The 24,778-nt window shown below is 49.9% G+C and overlaps 2 protein-coding genes across 5 annotated transcripts in view; one reads left to right on the top strand and one right to left on the bottom strand.

Moving 5' to 3' along the window:
* TRAPPC12 (trafficking protein particle complex subunit 12) overlaps nucleotides 1-14,654 on the bottom strand; it is a 53,842-nt gene extending 39,188 nt beyond the window's left edge. For 2 of the 3 annotated variants that reach the window (XR_012499159.1, XM_010956939.3), the window contains exons 1-2: nucleotides 13,469-13,627; nucleotides 5,477-6,709 (exon numbers count right to left, since the gene is read on the bottom strand). Coding sequence is in view for 2 of the 3 variants with exons in the window: in XM_010956939.3 (XP_010955241.3) it covers nucleotides 5,477-6,709; nucleotides 13,469-13,612 (1,377 nt within the window). In the remaining variant the exon portion in view is untranslated. Of the gene's footprint in view, nucleotides 1-5,476; nucleotides 6,710-13,468; nucleotides 13,628-14,633 lie in introns of those variants that run through there. The other variant, XM_074341606.1, reaches the window with a different exon arrangement.
* An 836-nt stretch (nucleotides 14,655-15,490) lies between these two features.
* Nucleotides 15,491-24,778, top strand: part of EIPR1 (EARP complex and GARP complex interacting protein 1) — a 77,207-nt gene continuing 67,919 nt past the window's right edge. For both annotated transcript variants that reach the window (XM_074341604.1, XM_074341603.1), the window contains exons 1-2: nucleotides 15,491-15,674; nucleotides 22,043-22,126. In XM_074341604.1, coding sequence (XP_074197705.1) covers nucleotides 15,633-15,674; nucleotides 22,043-22,126 — 126 coding nt within the window. In that variant the 5' untranslated portion in view covers nucleotides 15,491-15,632. The remainder of the gene's footprint in view (nucleotides 15,675-22,042; nucleotides 22,127-24,778) is intronic.

The following is a 24,778-nucleotide window of genomic DNA, read 5'->3' as shown; positions in this document are numbered from 1 at the left end:
AGTTCTCCAATGAAACATACAGATGGCTGATAGCTGCATGAAAAAATGCTCAATATCGATAGTTATCAGAGAAATGCAAATCAAAACTACAATGAGGTATCACCTCACACCAGTCAGAACGGCCATCATTCAAAAGTCCACAAACGACAAATGCTGGAGAGGCTGTGGAGAAAGGGGAACCCTCCTACACTGCTGGTGGGAATGCAGTTTGGTGCAGCCACTGTGGAAAACAGTATGGAGATTCCTCAAAAGACTAGGAATAGACTTACCATATGACCCAGGAATCCCAGTCCTGGTCATATATCTGGAGGAAACTCTAATTTGAAAATTGAAAAGACACCTGCACCCCAATGTTCATAGCAGCACTATTTACAATAGCCAAGACATGGAAGCAACCTAAATGTCCATCAACAGATGACTGGATGAAGAAGTTGTGATATATTTATACAGTGGAATACTACTCAGCCATAAAAAGGATAAAACAATGCCATTTGCTACAACATGGATGGACCTGGAGATCCTCACTCTAAGTGAAGTAAGCCAGAAAGAGAAAGAAAAATACCATATGAGATCATTCATATGTGGAACCTGAAAAAAAAAAGACACTAATGAATTTATCTACAAAGCAGAAACAGACTCACAGACATAGAAAATGAACTTATAGCTATGGGGAGGAAAGGGGTGGGAAGGGATAAACTAGGAGCTCGAGATTTGCAAATATTAACTACTATATATGAAACAGATAAAAAAACCAAATTTCTTCAGTATAGCACAGGGAACTATAAGATATATTCAATATCTTACAGTAACCTATAATGAAAAAGAATATGAAAACGAATATATGTATGTATGTGTCACCAGAAATTGACACATTGTAACTGACCATACTTCAATTAAAAATTTTTTTTAAAAAGGGCACTTTTTGGACCACAGTGCAGGAGTGTGTGAACTTGCTGAGTGGGAACTGGCTGGGAGCTGGAGAAGGTGAGGTGCCTAGAATTTGTAGGTCAGAGCACTAGACAGGAGGGAGCCATGCAAAGGATGGGCCTGGACACCTGCGTGGGAGTCCTTGAGTCTCCTGTTGAGTAGTGAGCGGTGTGTGCTCAGGGTGGAAGCTCTGGGGGGAGATGGGAGGAATGACGGGTGGGGCGGTGAGCTCACAGGGGCTGGGAGATGTCGAGCCTAGGACAAGCACTAGGAGCGCTCTCGGACACCGAGGCTCTCAGTACAGCCGGCAGAAGGGTCACCCAAGAGTAAAAGCTACTCTTAGCTCACCCTGAAAAGCTGAACAACAAACCTGAAAAGGATCAGATAAATCTGCCTACAACATGCCTGCCAGAACAAAGTATAAGTCTTTTTGACAGAAGGTGACAAAATATAGACATGCAACAATAAGAAATCCACAATATCCAGCCTCTAATCAAAAATAACTAGACGTGAAAAAGCAGCCACACGTGACCTGTAACCAAGAGACAGATCCAAATACAAACAGACCCTGAAACTGCAGATGGAATTTTCAGAAGAAAACCGTAAGACAGCTATTATAAGTGTGCTCAAAGATCTACAGTAAAACTTGAACACAATGGAGAGAGAAAAATATATAAAGAAGAACCAAATGGAAATTCTAGAGACAAAAAAACATGAAAAATTTACTGACTAGTACCAACTGCAAACTACAAAGTGCAGAAGGAAAGATAAGTGAACTTAAGGACACAACAGATTTCTCAACTTAAGTACAAACAGAAAAAAGATTAAAAAACAAACACACTAGAAACGAGACCCCTTTGGCACATCGACTAGTACGTGAAAGGAGAGGAGAGAAAGTGAAAACCAGAAAGGCTAAGCGAGCAACTAATGATCAAAAATGTTTCAAAACTGATGAAAATGATAAATTCACAGAGCCAGCAGGGTCAACGAATCCTAAAAGAGACAAACACAGAAGAAAACCACAAGAAGGCACGTTAGAGTCAAACTGCAGAAAACCAGGGATGAGACCCTAAAAGCAGGCAGAGGGGAACGTAGGCCAGGCACAGAGGCGCAAAGCTAGGACTGCCACAGACATCACCTGAGCGACGACACCGAGCAGGGGAGGATGCAAGGGCGTCTTCAAGGTGCTGGCAGGACAAAGCTGCGCCAGCCGGGGAGCCCACGTGTGGTGAACAGACCGCATTTCCAGCAGAAGGAACCTCTAACAAGGAAGAGGAAGTAACTTTCTCAGACTCAAAGCTGAGAGAACCTGTAGCTAGCAGACCCGCGGTGACTGGTACGTCTTCGGCCATCTGTGGGTTTCCAGCACGAGGACTTAGATCAGCCCAGGATGGGGGCTTTCACAGACCGTGTGGCCTTCCCTGACGGGATTCCTGCCAAATCCAAACTGCAGGAAAGGTGAGGGGAGGAGAGAATTGGGGAACGGGGTCAGACGGGGTGGTGGAATGGCCCAGCCTCAAAGTCTACAGGTGGGGTTTCTAGATCCACCGGTACCGGACAGGGCGCGCTGAGGCCCCAGTCCCCTCATCACCTGGACCAGCGAGATGCTGCTGCCTCTGTCTGTTTCCTTCTCTCCCCTCGCCCACCATCCTTCCTTCCCTCTTTCTCTTTTCAGTGAACAAGCTTCATACATATATTCTCCAACTTCCATTCTTTACTGGTTCTGAAAATTTCTGAACTATCGTTTCCCCACAAACTTTTCCATTTACTTCTTTAAGAACACAGACCATCTAAAACTCTAATTAGTTAAAAATGCCAACGTTCCCCTGCTGATGCCACCGGGTGGCCGCAGCGTTACACGCTCATCGTCACCGTCCCTAACTTAACCCAGAGACTGTGTAAGAGAAACGTCACAGAGAAACAACTTCATGCTTTTTACTTTTCAAATTTTATCCCATAGGAAGGCATTTTTAACTAGGTACCCACAAAGGAGCAACGTGGGAACATTTCAATGAAAGTGTTTCAGAAAGCTGACTTTGAACAACATTGTGACAGTAACGGTGGCACAGTGAGAAACCTGTTAACAGGTAAATCCAGCAAATGGCTGTCTGATATCCTAAAAGCCTGGTGCACATGGAGAGTCAAGAGATGTGTTCCACCAAACTTAAGTCCTCTGCGGATAAACACAGCACTTCCAAGGTCTACCACACAGGTTTTCTTTTCTATCCTGGGAACGAAAGGTCCCTTGAAGGATAATACACAACTGAAGAGACACAAGTGAAGAAACATCCAGCTCGCTTGCTGTACGAGAAAGTCAAGGTATTTGGGAGGCTACTCTTAACCCATATTCCAGTTTACTGGGTTTCCAGAACAGCCGCTGTCAGCTGCATGAGGAACGGAAGGCACTGCCTTAGGACCCAGAGGAAGCGAAAAGGAAAGGCACCGTCTCCTGGTTGTGCTCACACTCAACGGGCCCCGGCTGACTCCGGGATCCCTCCTTACTTTCACCTGGAACTGGGGAGGTGAGAAAGGATGCTTTAATGCCGCAGAAGGGCTAGCCCAGAGCCCACGCTTTTCACAGGAAGTTTTAAACTAGCAAGGCCGGCTGGCACCTGTGTCTCTCAATGCGTGAACCACCGCCTCCCGGGTTTCACTGTGCGACACCGCCCAGCCACTGCGGGACACACAGCACTCCTGCCCCGTCCACTGGTGTCCTGTGCTCAGCCCAGCCTTTCGGGAACTAAAGTGAAACACCTCTACACATTTCCAAAGGCACCGTAGGACCCCGGGGCCCCAACACTCCGTCAGGAGCTGCTGGGCCAGACGCACTGACGTTAAAGGAGCTTAAGAGCAGAGTTCAGACCCCACGAGGGAGGAAGGGAAGAAACGGAAGCAGAGCACTAAGGCCACCTCCTCGGGGAGCAGGGGTGGGGACAGGGCTGGGGTGGGGGCACGGGTGAGGACTCAGTGAAAATCCTAGCCATCAAATATCCCCTGCAATCAGAGCCCATAACTGGGGTTCACTGAAAGACCCTGCAAAAGTAAAACTGACGCTCGGTGTACTCTGGGTAAAAGGTAGCGAGGGTGCCGAGGGCAGTGCCTGGTGAACAGCAAGCCTGCAGGGAAGACGGTTAGAGGGGACACGGCCAAAGGGACCGGCATGTGAAACACCCAGAACCTACAGGCTCACACCTGAGTTACCGGGAACGGTGACCTGGCCCCTCTGCCCAGCAGCCACCCTCCTGTCCACAGATTTCAGCCCCCGGACCAGCCCTTCCCTGTGCTGGGCTTTCGGACCTGGCCCTGTGTGCGGGGATGGGAACTCCTTCCCCGGAGGGGACGGCAGGGCCTCCCTCAGTTTCTGGAGGAGAGACAAACGCAGGACACGAGGCCAGCACATGGCGTCCCAGAAACTGCTGATCCCAACCGTAATCTGGGTGGGATGAGCCACGTCTGATGTGCAGATGAGCCGGCCTCCCATGGATGCATACGGGTACCTAGAGAAATCCGTGTCACACTGTGCATGCTACGTGCTGGCTTATATCCGGTTTTTAACAGTGAAACAATAAAACGAACAGTAAATGTAATAATAAAAACGAACCTCATTAAATACTTTCCTATAACGTCACTTTTACTCCCCATGTAACCATCCCCCTGCAAAGGTGAGCTGCCAAACGTACGCAACCAGCCTCCTGACGGTGGACTTTCAGACGGTTTCAGACTCTCTGCAACTATGAGCCTCACTCTGACGGGCGTCCCCAACGCTGCTATTTGTGCATCAGTGAGATTATTTCCTTACAAATAATTCCTAAGGGCGGGCTTTCTGGGTCAAAGGGCACGCACCTTTGGATGTGCATTTTACAACTTCACTTAAGAAAGTTTGTACCAAATTATGGTCCCACCAGGGCTGCCTGAGACAGGCTAGTTTCCCACACCCTAACAAACATAAAATAAGCACAAACGAATTAGACAATAGAAAGTGAAATTAATTTTACATTTTTGATCACTGGTAAGATTGAACTTTTTAATGTTGATATTTACTATATATAACATTTATATATTTTAGCAATTATTTTGAAGGGCCATTCATTTTTTTTAACTGAATCTGTAAGAACTTTTCTACATCAAGCATATTACATGTAATGGAAATATATTTTTCCATATCTACAAAAAAAGGGATGAGAGATTTATCATTCACTGGAGCTCAAATGGTGCAAATAAACCGGCCACACGAAGTTCAGAGCTCCCTCAGAGAGCTGTGAGGTGACTGCCTTGCTGGTACGTATTCCTAAGCTCTAGTACCTTGCATGGGTTGCCTCAGAGAAACCACAGAGCTCCGAATTACCTGGTGACACCATTACATACATTCTCACGTCAGAATCTTAGGAATTGCTGAAAAATAAGGGGTTTTCGATCCTTGAAAGGTTTTACACATATACACATACAGCACAGATACAGATGGAAAGGAGCGGGCTGCGGACACGGGCTCACCCACTCACCGGGAAGGGTCCCACCAGCCCACACCTGCTCTGAGTCCCTCCGCAATCACCTGGATGTTGTCAAACTTGAGGCCTGGCATGGTGAGGTCCTCCTTGTCCACGAACACCGTGCTGTACTGCTGGGTTGCCACCGAAATCAGGACCTTCCTGGTCGCCTCCCCGGGAAGCCAGGCGTCGTTTCTGCGGTCCATCTCGCTCATGCTCAGGGCGGTGGCAAAGGGGTCCTCGCTCCCTGCAAACACAGCCTGGATCTGCGAAAACGGTTTTGGAGACTGGGGAATTTCTAGAGAAGCCGAGGAAATGCCAGACTCTGATCTTTCCATCCCTGGGGAGTAGGAAGCAGAGCCCGGGGAGTTTTCTGCCCCCGGAGTGGCAGCGAGTGAAGACAAGTTTTCCGGAACCGAAGAGCCGGCGTTGGGATTACTGACGGAGATGAACGTGGACGTTGTGAAGGAGTCAAAGAAGTCAGAGGCCAAGGAGTTAGCGCCGGCCGTATCTCCAAAAAACTTACTCAGGCTGGGGCTTGGCTGGACCACCTGTGGAGGGGTCCTGGGCGCTGCCTCGCTCGCGCCGCTGAAACTAGGAGATTTCACCATCTGGGACTCGAAGCCATCGCGCAGGGACGGGGGCTGGGAGCCGGCGGGCTGCGGCTGGCTGAAGATGGTGCACACGGGCACGGGCTCGTCCCTGGGGGGGGGCTGCCGGGGGCACACACCCGACGCCGCACCCCCCGGGGGCGCCTCTCCTGCCCCCGGGCCCGAGGCCCCCACACCTCCGTTCTCCAAAGTGGGCAGGTCTTCCGCTTCTTCTTGCTCTGGGTCTTCCTTCAGCGACGCTCTGCTATCGGGGGTCACGTCCGAGACGTCTCTGGGCGTGTCCTCTCCATCGCTTCCAACGTCATCACTTGGAGTGTCCAGTGCTCCCTTGTCTATGACGTCCTCCAGCGTGGGGCCTGCGGTCCCTCCGGCGGGCTCCATGACGTCCTGCAAACAGCCCGGGTCCCCCGCATCGTCCTCACTGTTGCTGGGAGAGTCGGAGATGAGGACGCTCTCCATCAAGTGCTCATTCAGCTTGTCCCCGAAGTGGCTAGAGTCTTCTGACACGGGCTCGTTCTCTTCAGACCCAAACTCATCTCCACCGAGGTCAATGGTCTCCTCGTGGTACAGGAGCTGCCCCTGCCCCGCCCCAGGCACCTGCGGAGGGGCGCTCTCGGCTGGCCCCTGGGCTGGACTGCTCCGCTCCGGGGTGCTCGGGTCGGCACCCTCAGCGTTCTCCATGGTCTCCTGAAACAAAGACAAGCAGCCGTCAGTCTCCTCAGCTTTCCATCTCAGCTACTGTTAAGCTGGTTTTATCTTATTAACATTGTTTTTTATTTATAAAAATGAAATCATGTCATTATAACGGTGCAACGTGTCATTATTTGTTCAAATCCACAGACTGCACGACACCAAGACTGCACCCTGGTGTAAGCTATGGACTCTGGGTGATGACGTGCCAATGCAGGCTCACCAGCTGCAACACGGGGGGGAAGTGGCCAGCGGGGGAGACTGCACCATGTGAGGGCAAGGGCGTCACGGGAAACCTCTGTACCCTCTGCTCCATTTTGCAGTGAATCTGAAACTGCTCTAAAAAATAAAAGTCTATAAAAAATGTTTATCAGTGTACCGGCTATATATTCAATGGTTGAAAATTCGATAGCCTCCATTTCTCCAGCCGTTTATTTGTTTTTTGGTAAAAGACACATCGCACATCTATCATCTTCGTCATTTTCAAATGTACAGTTCAGCGGCATTAATTACGTTCACTTTGTTGTGAAACCATCATCTCCATCCATCTCCAGAACTCTTCTCAACCTGCAAAACTGGAACTCTGCACCCAGCAAACACTAACTCCCAATTTCCTCCCCTTCCCAGCACCTGGCAACCACCGTTCTGTGTCCACCTCTCTGAATCTGGCTACTCCAGGGACCTCATGTACGTGGAATCACAGGGTGCTTGTTCTTTGGGGCTCGGGTTATTTCGCTTAGCATGCCCTCGAGGCTCACCCACGTCACAGCATGTCAGAATCTCCTCGTTCATAAGGCTGAGAAATACCCCATTGTGTGTACGTACACATTTGTTTATCAGTTTATCTGTTGATGGTCACAGGTTACTTCCATCTTTTGGCCGCTATGAATATGGCTGATAAGAACATGGGTGTACAAGTATCTCTTCGAGACCCTGCTCTCAGCTCTTTTGGGCAGACACCCAGGAGTGGGATTGCTGGATCATTCATATGGCAGTTCTGTTTTCAATTTTGTGAAGAACCACCCAAACTATTTTCCATTGGTTGTACCATTTCCCATTCCAAGAGGGTACAGGGGTTCCAATTTCTCCACATCCTTTCCAGCACCACTAATTTTCTGTCTTTTTGATAGTAGCCATCCCGATGGGTGTGAGGTCTCAGCCTTTCAAACCCTACTTACTCCTAAAGACACAGCTGCAGTCCGCACTCCGCCTGAAGCCTTCCCGAGACACTGCAGCCTACAATTGCCCTTCCATCCTCCTGAGCTCGTAACGCTGTTTGCTTAGCTCCGGGAATTTGAGACAATGAGACGGCATGAGCAAGAGAAACAGCAAGGACAAGCCAAGCTCCCTGCGGCTGAAGCTGAGGCACCAAAATGGGAGGGCGTTTGCAGCGCTTGCTACGTCCTGACGCTGGGCTAACTGCTCTTCCTACCCGACCCTCCGACAGCCCCGTGGAACGGCTGCTGCCACGTGCTTCACGGTGCAGCGAGGAGCCTGCGGCTCAGACAGGAGTGACGCCTGCCCCCGACCACACCGCAGGTGAGCTGAGAAACCAGGACCAGTCGAAGCTGAAATGCTGGGTCGACGCTGGCGGGTGGAGGCCACAGAGTGAAACAAGGACTTTGAACCCTAAAGCAGTATTTGTTCCTTTCCGTGAGGAGCTTCCAGGAGCAAAAGTTGCGTGCATAGTTCTCCTCGTAGTGAACAAACTCAAGTAAGGAGACAAGGACTATGATGCAAGATGTGTGTTTTTCCAGAAAAAAACACTAGTGACTTTCAGCTGATCTCTGGGTAGGATTCCTTTTCTTCTCTCTGTCAACACTTTCATCAGTCTTCCAAATTCGCTGTCCTTCCCTTTTACAGCTGGACCACTCTGAGATCCAAAAGCAAGATTATTTTAGAGTCAAAGTTACATATTCTGGAGAAGTTTCTCATCCAGCATAGTCAGTTACTAATCTCCCCATTTATTACATGTTCACTTAGTAACTATTAGCTATAAACAAGTCAAAATGACCAAGAAAAGGAGCAAAAGCCCCTGACCCTGTAACGTTTCCCAGGGAGCGCGGACTGGTGGCTGCTCAGGGACATGAGTGCATGCGCCCCCACGAGGAAGGCTATTCCCTGGTCCTCCCCAAGCAGGACACGGAGGCTGAGCACGAAGACCGTGGAAACGCAACACCTTGGTTTAACCTCCACAACCACCGGACGAGAGACAGGTATCAGCCGCCCTAACACACAGACAGGGACACCGAGAACCAGGGGAGAGACGGGACTCGTCTGCACTCACTGTTAGAAGGCGACACAGCCAGGAACGAGCCTGGCCCCTCCACATGAGCCCCTGAGGACGGAGGTATTCCCAGTGCTCGGCACCCAGGCTGCTGGACTGAGCCCATCTCAGAATGAAAACAGCTCAGATCGTAATGCCAGCTCCTCCGTGACTACATTAGTGGACACTTGTGGAATAACGCAGGATGTAAGAAAAGGTACAATGCGTACAATTACAGGAAAAGGTAAAGAACATCAGAACTCACAAAATCACACAGAAGCTTTTCTTTCCATGTAGGGAAACTTGAGACAATTCTACTCGTGAGCAGAAATCGCCGCCAGTCAAGGTTAACTTGGGTGTATTACAAGACACAGAGAGACAGAGTAAAACAGGGGTACTTGGGAAAGACTGCCCACAGGTGACCCTGAACTGCTTTCCACCAGACGATGCAGTAAGAGAAGGCTTGTCACTGTCAAGACCCACTCACTACGGGGACTGGACCACGACCACAGGAACTGCTTCAGCAGTAAGTAAAGAAACCCAGAATAAATCTATGATTCTAAACAATCTGACCTGTGAAATGGACAAAGATTTTCAGAAGGGACAGTTGCTGGGGAATGTTAGGGAAACGTTACTTGCTGGCAAGGGGAACGACCCTTTCTGAAGAACAGGTAGGCAAAGAATAAAACACTCGGACAAGCAATTCTGTCTTTACCAACTCACCCAAAATATGTTTTTAAAGAAATCACTTCTGAAAGGAAGAAAGCCGACCAAAAAGGAAGTCTTTCAAGTCAATGCTTAAGTTTGTAACTATGTTTTCATTCTCTTCAGTAACCTTGTTACTAATCCAGTCTCATTTAGAAAATCAGCTTCCGTTTCCTAGGGACACTGTTAACACAGATGTTGCCCAACCCAGAGTAAAAATTAAACTGTTTACCTTAGTTTCTCAATAGAAACTACACATTTCTTAAAAACCACTGGCAAAGTAGGAGGGCCACAGAGACTCAGATGTAAGGCAGCACAGCCCTGCTCTCAAGGGGCCAAGCCCGGAGATGACCGAGAGGAAACTGAGCAACTGTGGCCTCCACGCCCCGGGAGGCGTCAGATGGGAAGGGACAGAGGTGGAAACGCATCTTGGGTTTCTTGCTTCTTTCATTAGAAACCTCAGAAGGTTCTTGCTGGCCTCCCTGACTCTTCTAAAGGTACATTTTCTACAAACAATTCTTACTAATTATTGAGTGGCTACAAAACAATGTTTGAAACCTGTAGCTAAGACAATACACCCTAATACCCACTTCCCTCTCCTTCCAGAGCTAATATTCTGAGATTTGTCGTACACATTTTTCTTTAATTTTCCGCATTTATTTCCTCAAACAATGTGTTACTGACTTTTTTCAGTTTTTGACTTAATTTGCCCTCCCCACTTTGAGCCTTGAGGTTCATCCTGGGAAGTGGCGTGGGGCTGTGACTCACTCGTCTGTGCTGCTGATGCTCTGCTGTGTGACGGTGTCACAACCTCACTCTTCTGTTGACGGATGTTTGAGGTGTCAGGTTTTTGAATCTAGTGCTGCTATGAATACTCTTGTACACGCCTCCCTCTGTATGTCTGTGCAATGGATCACAGAGAATCCATCCCTTTATCAGATAACACCAAACTCTTCCCTAACTGCTTGTACCAATCCACACACTTAGTAGTGGTACGTAAATATTCTTGTTCAACATATTCACTACACTTGACATTGTTAGACTTAGATTTTTTTTTTTTATGGAAGGACTAAGGACTGAAGCCAGGACCTTGTGTGTGCTAAGCATGCACTCTACCACTGAACTCTACCCTTCTCCTGATATTTTTAGACTTAATATCAAGAATATATTAAAATTCTTTCAGATCAATAGGACAGTAAATGATCCAACAGAAAAATATTTGAAACAAAGATCCAGAGTGAAAGAGACCCACATTTCACAAACACATGTCCAGTGACTTCCTCAGCCATACAAATTGATTTTTCTAGGATGATTCCACTTTATACCCATGGTTTCTGTAAAATTAAGCACCTCTTTTCACTCTCACGAGTCCTGGTTGAGACAAAAGGGGTCCCCTTATCTATGTGTCATAGAGGAAGTTCTACACATGGGCACCATAAGCACTGACTGTGAATGTTACAAACAGCAAATCCAAACAAAATACTGCCCCCTTTCCAAAGTCCCCAAAATAAAAATCTGGAACAACCACTGCCCAAACACAGCATAATAAATGAAGAAATGGTAGTATATTAAAATGGAATATTATACAGCAGTGAAAACGAACAAGCCATCCCATATTGAAGGCATCAATGTCTAAATCCCACAAACCTAATTTGGCAGAAGGAATGGGGAGAAATATAAACAGTCTGATTTTCTACACAAATTTCAAAACATGTCAATTAAACTATATACTATTTTAGGAATACAAAAACAAAACCACGGTGATGATACTACCCAGTTCAGTTGGGGAGGGGGTGGAGGTGATGGCAAGGGAAGGTCTGACTGGGGAGGGACATGGGGCGTCCAAGCCATTGGCAATGCTGACGGTAGAACACTGGGTCGGGGTCACACTTGACCATCATGTCTTCCATGTGTATTACATCCAAGCTTTATATTTCATAATCTCAAAATGGAAAAGCATGTGTATCCGTCCTTGATTTCTGTGTGATATAAAATCTTTGCTTCTTCTACTATTGGCTTAATAAAAATTATTAATAGACATGATATAATGGACATGATTTTAAGCTTATTATGTCAGCATCAAAATGCTTGCAAAGAAATCCGACTTTCTCTTTGTCCAGTTGAGTGCTTTGCACAATGAGCTTAACTAGCCTTAAAACATCTTTTAAGTACTAACTTTAAGTGGCTTAAATTCACTAAGAACAATGAAAACTGTTGCTGTTCCAGCTCCCTTTCTGGACATAAGACTCCGGAATTACAAATCTTCGACCTGTTTCCATGAAAGAACTATGCATGTAGTAGGGATTTAAGCATATATTTAGAAAAGCCCTCATGTAAAGAACACCCAGAACAGATCAAGCATTTTACATGTTTTCTCACTTAATCCTCAGGATCAACTTATTAAGTATCAGCTTGATCACACAGCAGAGAAAACCAAGTGACTTGCCCAAAGTCACAGCACCAGTACTTATGTGACAGGTGTTCCTGCTTCGGCTCTCCTTGTAAGGTTGCCGGGATTCATTCTGATTCAGAGCTGCGGATGAGGCAGAAAGAGCAGTGAACACAGCTCTGAATAACTGTCGGAGTCCTGGCTTCACTACTCAGTAAAGTGACCTTTAAAAATGATTAGTCTCGGCTTAGTCCTGGCTTCCCCATCTGTAAACTGGGATAATGAGGATTAAACAGCAGCTGATGCACAAGGAGGTTTTAAACTGTGATGAGCTGCACATACACAAACACAGCCATTACAGCCTTCATGATGACGCAGAGTGGTAACACTGCCTCCGACCAGGGACCATCCTGTTAGAAGTCACAGGATGTCAGGGTTGGATGAGTAGTGTGAGGGCTGTATCATCCTACCTGCAGTCCTCTATCCCTTCTCCCAACCCACCCATCACACAGAGGGCCTAACGCACTGCCTGCCACCCACTGCACTCTTCTAAACTTGTAAAAAGAAACAAGGAGTAAAGCATTTACATCCAAAAGATACGGTGTCTTCCAGTAGCCATAAAAAGCTATGAACTGCAGGTCCAAGGAAGTGTGTCACTGGGGTTAAACTCTTGTGGTAGAGGGTGAGAAAAACAGGCACAGAGCACATCTTTGAGCCTGATGCTTATTTTTAAGTAAGAAATGTTTCCAGTCTTCACAGTGTCTATGCTCTATCAATCACTTCCGTCCTGGATGTTACTCTGGAACGGATTAGCCAACACTGACATGCTTTTACACAAACCATCGCATTTTGCCCTAACAATACTGAGTCTGGTCCGGTGGGTTACGGTGAACTTCTAGCTACAGAGGAGTAAACTAAGAGAAATAAGTCACTGAGCGCCACAGCTGGGACCTGGGCCGCAGACCCCTCCTGAGCTGTCCGTGCCCAGCACCGGGGGCCGCCCCCGAGAAGGGCACACACGGAAGGCCTTGCTGCAGACCCGGCAGGACACGGGCGCGGGGCTTGGCCAGGCCTGCCAGGAGGCGGTGCGGCAGGAGGGAGAGAGGAGACCCCGGGGAGGAGACCCCTGGGAGGAGACTCCCAGGAGAAGACCCCGTGAGGAGGATCCGGGCAGGAGACCCCCAGGAGCAGACCCCCCCTAGGAGAAGAACCCTGGGAGGAGGATCTGGGGAGGAGACCGCCCCCAGGAGGAGACCCCTGGGAGGAGGATCCGGGGAGGAGGACTTCGGGCGGAAGACCTGGGGAGGAGACCCCTAAGCGACTGGGCCTGAGGGCCGGCAAGGCTGCAGTTAGGGACGGCACGACCCCCTCCCTACAGCCCGGGCCCTGTCCTCACCTGCCACCGCCCCCCTGGGGTGGGGAAAGGGTCACTTGCGGCTGTGACCAGGGTCCGGGGAGAAGATGGAGAAAGCCGGGAAGGAAAGACTCGAATCCGCGCTTCCGGCGGCTTCTGCGCTTGCGCGCGCCTGCTCCCGCGCATGCCCAATGCAGGAGCCGGCCTCCCAGCGCGTTTCCGGTTCGCGCCGCAGCGGGCGGGGCCTGGGTCCGGAGGCGGGGCATGGGAGGAGCTAGCCTACCCCATTCCTGGGAATGCGGAGGGAAATTGTTCTGACACACAGGGATAGACAAACCTGTGGCAGAGGGGCAGCTGGAAGGGAGATGGTTACTCTCTTTTTACTCCTGGCCAAAGCACCCTGGAAATACTTATTTTCAGGGATTTGTCTTTGCGCCTTTCTGTATTTTCACCTTTTCCTGCCATGCATCTGTAGTACTTGCGTAATAACAACGGTAAAAATGGTAATGATACCGATAGTAGGTGGATTTAATCCAGCAGTATCAAGGTCCTGCGTTCTCTTAGCGCTGCTACTTCATCTTAGGCAAACGGAGCCGGCTAGTAGGATGCCCGTGTCTGTGCTTTTGCTTCCTTGATTTCTACCGTAACCACACAGATCTCCTGTTTGTCCGACGGATGCTCATCCAGCCTAAGTGCCAAGCACAGCGCTAGGCGCTGGGGTACCAATGAGCCAAACAAGACCTAACATTTCTCTCCTTTTTTTAAAAAAATGATTTAAGATACTTTATTTCTGACAAATAAAAGTATGTATTTACGTGTACAATGTGACGTTTTGATATATGTATACATTGTGAAATGATGGCATAATGGGACTAATGAACTTAACAATCACCTCATGTATTTCCCATTTTCTGCGTTTGTGGTAAGAACATTTGCAATCTCCTTGTGGCAAACTTGAAGTATAGGATACATTATTAATTATGTCTCCAGAACCTGTTTATCTTGAGTTTGTACTATTTGACAAACATCTCCCCAGGCCCTGATAAGCATCATTCTACTCTCTGTTACAAAGAGTTCAACTTTCTTTTTTACATTCCATATGTAGGTGGAATCATGCTGTATCTCCCTTTCTTATTTCACTTAGCAGTGTCCTCTAGGTTCATCCACGTTGTCACAAGTGACAGGACTTAAGGGCTGAATAACATACCATTGTGGTTGAGTTGCATTTCCCTGATGACCAGTGGTATCCAGCATCTTTTCACATACCTGTTCCAGGCCTAGTTATTTGTCACAAAGATTAAGGGAAGAGAAAAAAGTTAATGGTCACACAGATGATGGAGAGGTGCAGGGTCCTGGAAACCTACGGAACCCGAGTCAGTGAGGGAGGGTCAGTCGTGGCATTTTGGGATTCCACGTGATGTCATTCCTGTCTGCCAAGGGCACTGCCTAACGTCAAGGCAGGCACTTTGGCAGTATTGCCTGTGAGGGGAAACTCTCAGCATGACAGTCCTTCGAGGCCCAGGGACCCCAGGGTCTTCCCACCAGCCTCCCTTTGGAGGCAAACGCTGCCAAACAGCGCCAGTGGTTCGGCGCCAGGCATCACGCATCACCCTGGCATCGGCAGGGGATCCTTTTGTCATTGCACACACTGCGCTGGGCGCCTGCGGACACGCAGCAGCCTGGCCCTTGACCTTAGGGGTCTGGGCCGGGCCAACCTGCGTCTGACAGACCAGGAACATACCCTAGCTCCCAATTTACTACTTTCGTGCCCGCAACTGTCACTTAAGTTTGCAGTGGCGCCGGGAGAGTGCTAATGCTATCCAACCACGGTGTCACAGCCGCAGGCGAGCGAGGCTTCCGGGGGCGATGGAGCAGGGAGGCCTCCCAGCCACGGGCTTCCCGCCCCGTCCCGGCGGGTCCTGGCCAGGTCCTCCTCTCCCGGGCCTACTCCCCGGGACCTGCGCACCTGAGAGCCCGGATGGGAGCCAAGTGGGCATGCGCACGAGCCCGGCGCTGCCGCGATTGGTCGCCGGCTGGGAGCGCGTTGATGACGTATCAGGAAAACACAGGAAGTGACCCTACGGGAGCCGGGCTGGTCACAACGAGTTCTGGTTCGGCGCCGCCTGGGCGGGAGGGAATGAATGGGCGCTGAGCTGGGGGCGAGCCGGTTCTGGAGACCTTCCTCAGGTCTGCGGGCCGCCGCAGCATGGAGGACGACGCGCCGGTGATCTACGGCCTGGAGTTCCAGGTGGGTCTCAGGAGGGCTCCGCGGCGGCCGGAGCGGCGCCCCTGTGTGGCCTGGGGCAGTAGGCCGTGGTCCTGCCGGACGGGCCAGGGGCCTGCGTGACGCGGGGCGGGGTGGGGGCGCCGCGGTTCTGCCCGCCGCCCCCGGGCCTGGAGCCCCGCGCCGCCTCCCGCAGCCCGGCCGCTCCCTGTGGCCTGACTCTCACTACGCAGCCGGCCTGTTTACTTGTGCACCTTTCCTCCGCCGTCGGGCTTCCTGGAGCCAGGCGCTGCCTGTTTTTTGTTTTAATTTTGACACAACATTAAATCTACATTAAGAGTTGCAAAGATACACGGAAAGTTGTGTACCCTTCACCCAGTTTCCCTGAGTGTTGTCATCTTCCAGGGCCAGTGCACACTGACCAAAACTTTGGAGTTAGCATTGGTACAGTCTGGTTAACCGAACCAGACTCTTCGGATTTCACCTGTTTTCCCACCACTGTCCGTCCTGTTTCCTTCTCGTCCTGTGTTCTCCAGTGCTTTTAACCGTGACCATGGCAGGGAAGGTGCACAGCGAGTGACGGTGACATGAGTGGACCCTGTAGTGTAAGCAGTGGAGTAAGGATGCAGGGAAAGCAAGAGAGCCTGTGTGGCTGAAGGAGAGGGAGAGTGGGGTAAGGGATGAGCTCCAAGGGCAGGTAGGTCGCATTGAGTGGGACCTGTTACAGCCCTATACTGGCTTCCGTCTTTCCAAGTGGCTTCAGAGGACCTGTTATATATGCTTGAGGCACTGAGGGACAGTTACAGAGAAATAAAAACAGTTCATCGCCACATGAAGTGCCTGTTACATAATTGTGTGCGGCAGATGTGTCTTAACAATATGCATGATTTCTGCTTTCAAGAAGCTTACAGTGGGAGAAGCAGCAGTGTTAGTTACTGAAAGCCTGTATGCCACTGCAGCTCCCGAGGTTTCAATCCCAGCTCCAGCACTTACTCTGTGACCTTGGGTCTCAATTTCCTTGTGAATAAAATGGGAAAATGAGCCGCTACCCACTGTGGCTGTTGTGAAATTAAATGAGTTAATACATTTAATTCAGGCACCTAGAACAGACCCTAGCACCTAAGAAGCATTCAATAAATGTTGTTCTGGTTATTGTGAGGCAAAGTTCTTACACATAAACTCCATACAAGGCGGTATCTAAGTGTCCTAGGAGCCATGAACTACTGTGGGGTTTGACCGCTGGCTCTGTCCCATAGGACTGGTGCCTTAACTTCCAGTTGTTGAGAACATACCTGTGTTTCAGGCACTCTGCCTAACAGTGCACAGATATTTTGTTTAATTCTCACAGCAGTCATATAGGGAGGTGTTATTTTTCCTATGGTAAGAGGCTGCCTCACTGGCAAATGATAGAGATTCTAACCTAGGCAGGCTTTAAACCCAAACCGACTTCAAAGCCTCTTTTCTTTTTTTTTTTTAATTGAGTTATAGTCAGTTTGCAATATTGTGTCAACTTCTGGTGTACAGCAGTTTTTCAGTCATACATGAATATACATATATATTCATTTTCATATTCTTTTTCACCATAAGCTACTACAAGATCTTGACTATATTTCCCTGTGCTGTACAGTATAAACTTGTTTATCTATTCTATATATACTTGTCAGTATCTATAAAGCTTGAACTCCTAGTCTGTCCCTCCCTATCCCCCTCCCCCCGGCAACCACAAGTTTGTATTCTATGTCTCTGAGTCTGTTTCTGTTTTATATTTAAGTTCATTTGTCTTCTGTTTTTTTTGTTTTTTTTTTTGGTTTGTTTGTTTTAAGCCTCTTAACCACAAAGTTACACTGCTGTCTCCTTAACAAGGTGCACGTGGGGGTGTGCACACAGGGCGCGTGGGGGAGATAGAAGCTTCCCTGACCTTGTGCATCTTCCTCTGTTGCTACTTCATAACTTTTTGATCTCCTTAAGAAATCTCCTAAATAACCTGGAGGTTTTGATCTTCAGTGTCGGATCTTTAAGGAAACAAAATGTCGTTCCCTGGCATTCTGACAGATCAGTGGAGTGGATCCTTACCTTCGACATCAAATATTTTATCTGAATTTCTTCTTTGTCTTAAAAGAAGTAACTGATTTTTGCACTTATTTACTTTGGACAGCTCTGTGGGCCGTGACTTTCTTGAATCTGAAGCACCATTACTGCAGTAAACACAAAAGAGCTAGAAGTTATAGTGGAGGTTTGGTTGTCAGTGATGTTAAAATCACTTTGGAGAACAGTTTACGTAGAAGATAAGGATCTAATTATTGAAGGTGGTGAGGCTCGGAGGCTGAGATGAGGTACGTTGTGCAAACAAGAGACACATTCCTGTTTCCTGAGCACATTCCTGTTTTTGCAACATTTTGAATTGTGTTCACAATTTTAGTTCTTCTCCCTTTTGTATATTTAAAAATTTTAAATCAAGTAATTCTTATGAGTCGTTTAAGAAGTTAGTTGCTGTGAATGCAAGCAGTATTTCTCTCAATAATAGTAAAAAATAAATAACCGCCTTTCCTAATAACATCAAGTCAATGTTTGCCAGGTTGCGTGCTCCATGTTTTTACATATTTCGTTTCATTTTACTTCCACGGTGCCCTCTGAGGTAGGTTTTGTTATCTCCCTTTTACAAATAAAAAGTCTGAAACTAAAAAAAGAAGTTAATTGCTGAAAATCTGATTAAAATCAGCAGGCCCTAAACACTCCCTTTGCATCTTATCTGATACCCTGGGACAACCACTTTCAATGTTTTACAGCGATTTCTTCTAGTCTTTACTTGGCTGCTTTTATATCTTGGATATGATCTGGTGACGGGGCCCATGTCGCGTGAGGGTTTTGGCTTTTTCTACGCTCTCTTGCCTTCCCTCAGACTCCCAGTGTAGTTAAGTGCAATCTGTTGCCAAATCCATATCCAGGGTTCTGGTTTTTCTAGTTACGTACTATTGTCGACTGCTGATTCGAGTAGTGTTCTGTGACTAGTGCAGCCAGCTTTTCAGGATGTTTGCTCAGAAACAATCTGAATGTAAAGTTCAGTGTCTCACCTTATTTCTGTGCGCATGGCCTGTATTGCCTGGTTAATGCTGTGTGCCCGCCAGCGCTGGTTTCTCTTCCTGGAGTTTCCACTTCCTTGTCTTGTATCCTTTCGAGCCGGGTGCCTAAGTTCTTGTGTTTCTATTACCGCAGCCTGGGCGGGCGAGGGTGTGCTGTTCCTGTCACACTTACTTCGCAAGGCGATGTCTGAAAATCCCCACTAGTTAGACGAGTAATACTGTCAATCCTGGGCAAGTCCCAGGACCCTTTCTCTTACAGGAAGGGCAATTATGTTACAGGACTTACAGTCCCAGGGATCAAATAGGAAACGCTGCTTCCAAACCAGTGCACGAAGAGCCTGCACCTGAGCTGACAGGCTTGAGCACAAAGCCACACTGCAGCCTCCTTTACAGATTCGCTGCGCCTTCACGTACTGCACACGCTGTCCGTTAGGGTGTCTGTCTTTGTGTCCCTCCAGCAGCGGCTCTGTTTTCCGTCTCCGCCACTGGGTCAGCTCCAGGTCAGTCGTCCGGGTTGCCTTACTTTATCTCCTCCGGTCTTGGAAGGGCTCGTTGCTCCGCTGAGTCTCGTGTGCATCCCCTGTGCAGTCACAGGTTCTGGCCCTCCTGTGGTGGCGTCTGCCCTATGTTTTCATCTTCTGAGGTCTTTTCCTGCTGTTCTGGCCTCCCGTCCCTCCCGGTGGTTCTGTTGCTGGGCTCCGGCTGCCTCCCTAGGTCACAGTCCCGTGACGTGCCTTCCTGAGCCGCTTGCAGCCCGATCTGTGTGCGTGTACCTGGGTGGGGGTGCCCAGGCCCACGCCAGGCTGCCAGGAGCTCCTGCGGCACAGAGTTTTGTTGAGTAAATTCTTGAGCTGTGACTTACCCCAAGACGGAGGAGTTTGGCAGAGCCCAGCTGGCCACAGTGCAGCCTCCCCGGAGCCCCAGGCTGCTTCCTGGGGAGATGCCCACTGGTGCCCCAACCTTGCTCGCATTCTTGTTGAAGCGTGTGTGGGAGCACTCGTTCCTGCTGCCTGCTCTCCCCACCCGCTCAGCATCTTCTCTGGGTCCTACCCTCTCCGCTTGGAGGCTTTCTTCTCAGGGTGCTTCTGGGTTAGAGATGTTCCCAAGTTTCAGTGAATATGGAGTTTGTGTTTCTGCTTTTCATTCTCCTTCCTGCTTTTGTATGATTTCCTTGAGTTTGAGAAGAGACGTGAATCCTTTAGCCCACTGTCTGAAAACCTGGGGTCCCGATTTGGCTCTGTGAGGTGGCGAGTGGAGGAGGAGCTGGAATATAGGGACTTGTGTCAGGAAAGCTGGTTGAGAGTGTTACCGAGTCCAAGCTTGGACTGTTTGTGGCGCCACAGGCCAGCTAATTGAAGGATGAGTTGTCGGGGCAAGGAATAGCGACTCCGTTTGGAAAGCCAGCAGACCAAAAAGATGGTGGGCTAATGTCCCAAAGAACCATCTTGCCTGAGTTAGAATTCATGCTGCTTTTATACTAAAGGGAGAGGGAGTAAAGGCGAACGTTTCCTGCTTGCGCTCAGCCTCCAGAGGGAGGCGTTAATTTCGTCCTTCCTGTGGTCATTCCCAGGTGGGTCTGGTCAGGAAGTTTCCTGTGAGCTAAACACAGGTATTTTAGCTTAACGCTCATCACCTGGGAGGCAGGGTTCCCAGAGTTGGGCCATTATGTATAATGTAAGCTTATAGGCAACATCCCTTTACTGACTAACTTGTAGTCAAAGCAATAGAATACAAAAGTTAAAGAAACAGATCCATATGGGGTCAGGTTTGTTCTTTCCTATCACAGTAGGTCATAAAAATAGGATTTCAGCGAGAAATGGTGTGGGTGACGGTGGGGATGGAGAGGAGGGCGAAGGGCCGGGCCACGTGGGCACTGAGTGTGATCGGTCAGGAGAGGGGGGCCAGGGCACTGAGTGAACTTGGGGAGCAGGTCTGGGGGCACTGGGCTCAGTGTGGCTGAGGGACAGAGATGCCCGGGGGCCCTGTCATGGAGCTGGCGAGCGGGGCATGGATTGACATTTGGAAGCCACCCACCACCGAGTGACCACAGTGATACCCATGGGGAAGAGGGGAGAGTCAGGAAGGAGAAGGGGGTCAGGGAGGACGGCAGGGGCGGGGGTGATGGGACACAAAGGGCTCCTTATCGGGGGTCTGGGAGCTCGAGCACGGGCTGTGGGCCGGCTGTGGGTGTGACGCCGTGACCCTGGGGCTGTGGGGAAGCCAGTGCCGTGGGAGAACCGCTTTCTGTGCCTGAGCCAGTGTGAAGTCTGGCGGCGAAGGGGAGGGGAAATCATAGGTGATCATGGATGTCCAGCCTCTGGGCCGGCAGAGGCCTGGTGTTAACTACCACAATTATCTGTGAGTGACTACGGCCAGGAAAGGTTTTCTGATTTTAAGGACCCACGTGACTAGATAATTCCGTATAATCTCTTCTCAAGATCCTAACCCAATCACACCCTAATCACAGCCCCTTTGCCGTGTACATTAGCACATGCATGGGGCTTGGGGCAAGGATGTGCACATGGCGGGGGGGCTTCTGCTTCCCGCAGGCGTCAGAGCGTGGGCTGCGGGGACCTGCATGGTCACAGCCGTGGCGGCTCTGAGGGAGCCGGCTCTGAGCGCGTGAGCCCGAGGAGCTGGTCCCAGTGCAGCTGTGTCTGACTCTGTACACCCTCAGGCCTGGCCTGTGACCACGGCCTGGTCTTGGCTGGCCCCTCCTCCGGGGTGGGTCCCGCACGTTGTGCACTGAGCCCCCAAGCCTGTCAGAAGGCCTGCTCGGCGTCACCGCTTGGCCACGCTTTCCAGACTGACACGCGCCTCTGGGTGAAAATGGCCCGGGGTCAGGCCTCTCTCTCTGTGCTTCCCGCCTTCCCGGGATCTTGCTTTTCCCAACTGTGGCAGCTCCCTGTAGCCCTGAAACAGACTCAGGGTTCTTGGCTCTGCGGGGACTTGGCGTACACCACCCGCTCTGTCATCACCGGGAGCCACTTTCTGCTCTGTTGTTGAGGACTCATTTGTTCAACCAATCTGGGACCTTTGGAAATAAATACTGGTTTTGTTAAAAGCACAGTGTACATCGTCATTGCTTAGTTCTTGTGCCCTCTTACTGCCATTTCCAGACACAGCTCTGAAGTGGGATTGTCAGGTCATTGAGTGGACGGGAGCTGAGGGCCGCTCGTGCACGTTCCGAGCGCCTTGCGGATGCCTGGCGCCAGCTGCTCCTCCGGCGGCAGCAGAGGAGGGGAGTGCCTTTTCAGTCTGTCTGTTAAATCTGACTTCATACATGTGTGTGCCTTTTCCTTCCCCCCGCAGGCACGTGCTCTGACACCTCAAACTGCAGAGACAGATGCCATCCGGTTTTTGGTTGGGACGCAGTCTCTAAAATATGATAATCAGGTAACTATTTCTGACAAATGTATACATGTTCAGCACTAAGCCTGTTCTTAGTTTTATAACCATTTTGTTCTTGATTTTTCAAGCAACGTTTGAGAAAATTAATGCCACACACGCGAAATAAAACTTTCACTGGGATTTACATATCCAACTGTACGTAATGATTAAATTAAATAGTTTAATCTTATTCTGTGTAACATTACTGCTGCGGGTTTGTGGTTACATAGGATTTACTGTGCAAGTGACTGGAGAGCAATTGGGCTATGTGGTCAGCATCGCCCCTTCGACCCCGGCCAGGGGGTGGCCGCTTTGATTGCTCACAGCACTCTATCTAGCTGGGCCTGTGTGAGGCCATGGCCCACCTCAGCGTAGCACTGCAAGCTGTCACTGCTGGTCATCCACAGAGAGTACCAGTGTGGCCCATGTGCTGATCCGGCCACCACGGTGGAACGGATGTTAGGTACCCACACGATTGAGGTTCAGGCCACGGCTGGACACAGACATGCGCCCTTGTGCGAATGGATTAACCTCGCTGGCCTTCATTTTCCTCCTGGCTGACAGATAGGTGGAGCCATGTACCGGTGCTGGGGGCGCTGTGAAGGTGCACCTGCCTTTGATCCTGGGAAATGCACAGGAGGTCGTGTCGCGTGGTGTAGGCCCCCGGCCAGTTACCACGGCCGCTTGCGGGGAAATGGCGTTAAACTCGCTGCCTGAGAATACTCGGTGCCGGGGAGGGCGTGGTGACGTCCTCACTCTCCCGAGTTGATGAGGGGGTGTGTATTAGCGTTGTCTTTTTGACAACTAATTTGATGATGTGTATACCTAAAGCTTCACAAGTAAGTGCTCAAATTATTTAACCTGCAGTTCTTACACCCAAAACATAGAAAAAGCTTTCTATACAAGGCATATTATTGTAATGGTACGTGTGATGGCGAAAAAATTAGAAGCAATCACATTGTGCAAACATTTGGATGATATGAAATTCCCATTTATAATGGCAGACTCATATGGTCCAGCCTGGTTGAACCTGGTCACTCACAAGCGTCCCAGCCTGAAAATTCTTAGTTGACTCAGTGAGATGTGAAGACCGCATGTGCTGTGTCATCGCTGAGAAGAGAGTGGATTATACTGCAGTGTGTACAAACAGCGACTCATTGCATTGTGCTCCTGAAACTAACACCGCATTGTGTCAATCATACCTCCACTAAAGCAGTAGATAAAGGACAGAATGAATCTCTGCGTAGAATAAAGACTGGGAAGAAACAGGTCCAAAGGGCTCCAAGTTCGAGCTGTGGTCGTCTTCAGGGGATGCGGGTGTTTGTGACAGAAGTCCTTTCTTTGTGATTCCCAGTTTTCTGAACGTGGATGGATGTGCTGTCACTTTTCTCCTGGAAAACATCAGATGGGAGTGAGCGGCTGTCTCACAGGGAAAGAGGAGACCCAGGGAGGCTCCATGAGTCCGGGGGACGCTGCCTGAGGGGAGGGGGAGGAAGACTCGCCAAATGACGGACAGGGAGCTGGTGCTGGAGGCCCAGCTCCTTCCTCTGGCGCAGCCCCCTGCCCGCTGAGCGGGTGGGCGGGTGTCAGTCAGCCCAGAGCTTTTGTCCAGGGCTGGGCCAGGCAGACCTTGTGAGGGGCAGGTGCTACTCCTCCACCTGGCCCTGCCCGCAGGCCCTAACTGCCTCTTTCTCGGCCACTTCCTTTTCAGTTCCTCTCAATTCCGAGGCTGCACCATTGCCCTTTTTTGGTAGAACATTCTTGAGAATAAGGAAGAAATTATTGTTATTACTTAATAAGGGACGCTTATAAGATTTTCCTAGAAAATATTAAAAGCTAAGAGAAACTCATGGGTTAAAACCAAGATGAGGCGATGTAAGGCATTAATTAATAAGGGACTCTGTACCTGGTTTTCTCAGCCAAAACTCTCCTGCATGGCTCTGACACTGAGAGAGGATCAGCCCCACGTGGCGGGAAGTGCTCTGCTCTTCCTGAAATCCTTTGTGGCGTGAGATCAGCCCAGGCTGGGCCCAGGCTGCAGGGGCCCCTGGGTTGTGGCCCTGCCATGGGAGCCGTGATCGTCCGGGGGGTGAGATCGGCCTCCTCCGACAGGCGTCGTTCACGGCTCCGCGTGCCGTGGAGCGGGCGTCGTTTCTGCGAACGGTCCTGGCTTCTAGGACACGGTCCTCGGACCTCAGACCTCGGACCTGGGGAGAGGGACGTTTCCATTGTAAGTGAGAGGCTTTGGGCCTCCTTCATTCCCGGTCTTAGCAACGCGACTGCCCAGTGGTAAGGTCTGGGAGAGCAGAGTAGTTGACTTTAACAGGGACAGATTCGCAGCTGTTTGGAAGCCCTTCCTGTGTCCTCCGCAGTGCAGCGGCCCCGAGTGCTCCGCGCGGGCCTGCTGCGTGCCCTGTCGCCCCGCTGCTCTCCCACTGCGCACTCAGGCCTGCAGCCTCCGGCTCTGGGGACGTCTGCTGGCCACAGCTGAATTAAAGGGGGGAAGACGAGGCTTCTAACTTCCCGTCTCCACACTTGAGCTGCAGTGTCTTTTGTCTGTGAGTGCCGGTGCGGGGGACAGGAGATGCTGGCATCGTGCTGGTTTCCGGGGAAGATGCGAGTGTGGCCAGGACCCACGTCCTTCCATTCATCCATTCT

This window comes from Camelus bactrianus, chromosome 15 (assembly GCF_048773025.1).
Source record: "Camelus bactrianus isolate YW-2024 breed Bactrian camel chromosome 15, ASM4877302v1, whole genome shotgun sequence".
Classification (NCBI taxonomy): Eukaryota; Metazoa; Chordata; class Mammalia; order Artiodactyla; family Camelidae; genus Camelus; species Camelus bactrianus.
Note: the sequence above shows the minus strand (reverse complement) of the source record. Positions and strands in the feature narration are given on the sequence as shown.